The sequence below is a fragment of the Priapulus caudatus genome, unplaced genomic scaffold (assembly GCF_000485595.1).
Source record: "Priapulus caudatus unplaced genomic scaffold, Priapulus_caudatus-5.0.1 Scaffold783, whole genome shotgun sequence".
Classification (NCBI taxonomy): domain Eukaryota; kingdom Metazoa; phylum Priapulida; class Priapulimorpha; order Priapulimorphida; family Priapulidae; genus Priapulus; species Priapulus caudatus.
In genome coordinates this window covers 27,336-31,089 of record NW_014577844.1, presented here as the reverse complement: position 1 = coordinate 31,089, position 3,754 = coordinate 27,336, and the positions used below count along the sequence as shown (strand labels likewise).

The 3,754-nt window shown below is 40.6% G+C and overlaps 1 protein-coding gene across 1 annotated transcript in view; it reads left to right on the top strand.

The window, feature by feature from the left end:
* LOC106813492 (orphan steroid hormone receptor 2-like) overlaps positions 1-3,742 on the top strand; it is a 25,729-nt gene extending 21,987 nt beyond the window's left edge. Inside the window, exon 13 of the mRNA XM_014817636.1 lies at positions 3,480-3,742. Coding sequence (XP_014673122.1) covers positions 3,480-3,639 — 160 coding nt within the window. The 3' untranslated portion in view covers positions 3,640-3,742. The remainder of the gene's footprint in view (positions 1-3,479) is intronic.
* Positions 3,743-3,754: the final 12 nt, after the last annotated feature.

Below are 3,754 nucleotides of genomic sequence, written 5' to 3'. Positions count from 1 at the left end.
TATTCGGAGGTAAGTGAGCTTAGTGTATATCCCTCTGCTGGTATAGTAGTGATCGTATATGTGTACTCATCCCCTCTCGGTATCGTAGTGATTTAGACTATACATCGATGCGCCCACTCATCGATAAATCGGATGGATTTTGCTCGGATATCGATATCGAAATATCGAAAATTAGCGATCGATTATTTTTTTTATTTTTTTTATTTTTTTGTTTTGGTAAAATGTTAGCCAGCGGAGCTCACGGGAGCATTTTGGAATAGAAGCGCCGGCGCCGCCATATCGGAAGATATTCCAGGCCGCGCTATGCATTACAGAGACATCATATAACGTTGAGTGTATTTTGTCTTGGTGGCATCCTGTGTCTACATGAATTATCTGTAAAATAACGTGTTCCGTGAAAGGCAATCTCCTGCTGCTTATCGCTGATCAGACCGTTCCCGAATGCGACAGCATCACTCTGGCGCAATAATTCAATCATGAAACTGAAAATATTACTTCAGCCATGTTGGTATTTAAGAACAGCGGATGGTTAACAGATTGAATCGTTATGTCAATAGAATTTGCTAGAAACAATACTGGTTTACTGTCTTTCACTGATCGGCTCCAGTGTTTTATTTACAATTGATTAAAATGACATGCGGAATCGAAATCGTGATGAGATATCAGACAGAATAATTAACATATTCAATTAATGAAATCGACGTGACGCACTAATATATTTTGGATACTCAATGACGTCCTAGTAGTGATGGATTAGTGTACTTACATCCTATCTCTGATGTCGGTAAGTGATGTATAGTGTACTCATCCTCTCTGCTTGGGTCTAGTTGAGCTATAGTTACTATACCTTCTAGTATGTGTGCGTTAATAGTGTAATCATCCTTCGTATGGTGTGATGCATATAGTATGTCATTCCTTGGTGGTTAGCTGATGTTATAGTTGCTGATCATCCTCTAGCATATGGGTAGTGATGCACAGTTATAATAGTCTGCTCAATTCCCGTCTCTGGTGGTAGTGATGCTATAGTGGTACTTATCCCTCTCGGTATGATTTAGTGATGCATGTACTAGTTGCATCATCCTTTTGTTCTTGTTGTTTTAATAGATATGTTGATGCTAATGTGTACCATCCCTCTCTGCTTATGTTATTAATTTAGTGTGACTATAGTTGTTCTCTCTCGTGTTTGTGTATGTTGTCTTTTAGTAGTACTCTCTCTCTCTGTATCATTAGTTAGATGACTTATAGTGTACTCATACCTCCTCATTGTAGTGGAGTTGATAGCGATTATCGCGGTTATCATCCTCTCTGTAGATTATGTATTGTTATTATAGTTTTATGGTTTACTTTGCCAGCAGCAAGTTATTGGTAGTGGTGCATTAGTAGTAGTGCCTTATCATCCCTTCTCTGTATCTGTTAGGGTATGCATTGTCTTGATAGCGATGAGTGTTCTCTTCCTATACCTACTCTCATTTGCTCAGGTTTGGGTAGTATGCATATAGGTATGTTATCCACCTCTGTATTTGGTGTATATGCGTATGTGTAATCATCCTCGTCTGATTAACTAGATATGGTAGTGATGCTATAGTGTACTCATGCGCTTCTGGTGTTTCAATAACGATAGTTGATTGCTTATAGTGGTTCGTACTTCCATCTTCTGTATGTTATGGGTTAGTGCATATGCTAGTAGTATGTCCATCCGCACCGTCTCCATTCATTGTGTGTAGATTGTATGCTTTATAGGTTGGTCATTTATTGGTGCTTATTCTGCCTACTGAATTTACGTGAGAGGAGTATTATTAACCGCAACTATAATATACTAGGAATTTTCGCAAAAGCTTGTTAGCATGCTTTTTTGATAATTTGGTCGACGTCCGTAGTTGAAGTTACAAATAACGGATTGATTTAATTGACAGTACGTTTCGAAGTTAGATTCGCTTACTCTAGTCTTAATACACCTTATGTGAATGTACTTCCTCTTGATATGTAGTGAGTTATTAGTTAATATCCTCTCTCTGATGATCATCTTATAGTATATCATCTCCTCTCTGTTTACTATGTAGTGATGCTATAGTGTATCTCATCACCTACTCGTATGTAGTTTGATTGCTATAGTGGTGTCTCGTCTGTTATTGTAGTTATTCTATTATGTTTGTCATCTCACCTCTCTGAGATTTCGATCTTATTACAGGTTGGCAAGTTGATGCTTATTAGTTTATCTTCATTCATCTCTGTTAGTGATAGTGTTGTGCTATTATATAGCACGGCTGACTCCATACACATCTTGCTAATATATTATGAGGGTAGGTTAGCCTACTAGTCATTTTATCATTCTCCTCTCTCTGTGTGTATGAGTGATTGCTATGTTATATGATATCCTGTCTCTTCTGTGCCGAACGCGGTAGTGATGCTGATGTACTCACCTTCCGTGTTGGTAAATCAATAGAAGCGATCAAGATGACGCTGTATTTATATATTGTATTTTTATTATCTAACCTCTCTTGTGTAGTGAATGCTATATTACTCATCCCTTCTGTATGGTAGTGTCTATAGTTGTGTATCCTCTCTGTATGTGTGATGCCTAAGTGTGCTCATCCCTCTCTGTAGTAGTGATGCTTAAGAGTGTCAATCCTCTCGATATTGTAAGTAATGCGTATAGGTACATCCTCTTATGGTGAGATTGGCTATAGATGTATATCCCTCTCTGTGTGGTGTAGTATGCCTATAGTGTACCATCTCTATTATGGTGTGATGCATATAGTAATGCTATCCCTCTCTGTTTTCGGTCATGTGCTTAGGTGTATTCTCTGCTGGGTTACTGATGCTTAGTATGCTCATCCTCTCTGATTGTTTTGTGATGGTTTATAGAGTGTACTCATCCCTCTCTGTATGGTAGTGATGCTATAGTGTACTCATCCCTCTCTGTATGGTAGTGATGCTATAGTGTACTCATCCCTCTCTGTATGGTAGTGATGCTATAGTGTACTCATCCTTCTCTGTGTGGTAGTGATGCTAGATTAATACTTTACTGTGCTTATCCCTCTCTGTGTACATTTTACTCGTTGTGTGTGGCTATCAGTGCGCTAGTAAGTTAATGCTATGGTGTGCTTTCCCTCTTTCGATGCAGCGTCGTTACCGTGCGTGGTGCTCTGCTCACCTGACTGCGTCTTTCTCTTGTCTCGCAGATAGCATGCACTAGTAAGTTAATGCTATAGTGTGCTTGTCCCTCTCCGACACACACCGACTTTCTGTTGGCGAACTGGCGTGTTGGACCAATTTCGCAATTCGGCAACTCCGAGTTGGTGAAAATAGAACATGTTCTAATCTCCCAACTAGTTGCTATCGACCAGCTACTTTCGCGTTTACACTGCCGATTTTCGGTTGTATAGTTGGGAAGTTGGTCCAATTCGTCAATTCGCCAACATAAAGTCCATAGCTAATGTAAACCCAGCATAACTCTGCGTCTTTCTCTTGTCACGCAGATTGCCCGCGCTGCGGTCGCTGTCAGCGAACGTCACAGAGGAACTCTTCTTTGCTGGTCTCATCGGCAATGTTCAGATAGAGAGCGTCATCCCGTACATCCTGCGCATGGAGACGACGGACTATAACTCTCAGCTGGGCACCGTGCTTACGTCACCGTAACATCACAGTAACGTCACAGACAGTGATTCCTGGCTGGTCACCGTGCTCACGTCACCGTAACATCACAGTAACGTCACAGACAGTGATTCCTGGCTGGTCACCGTGCTCACGTCAC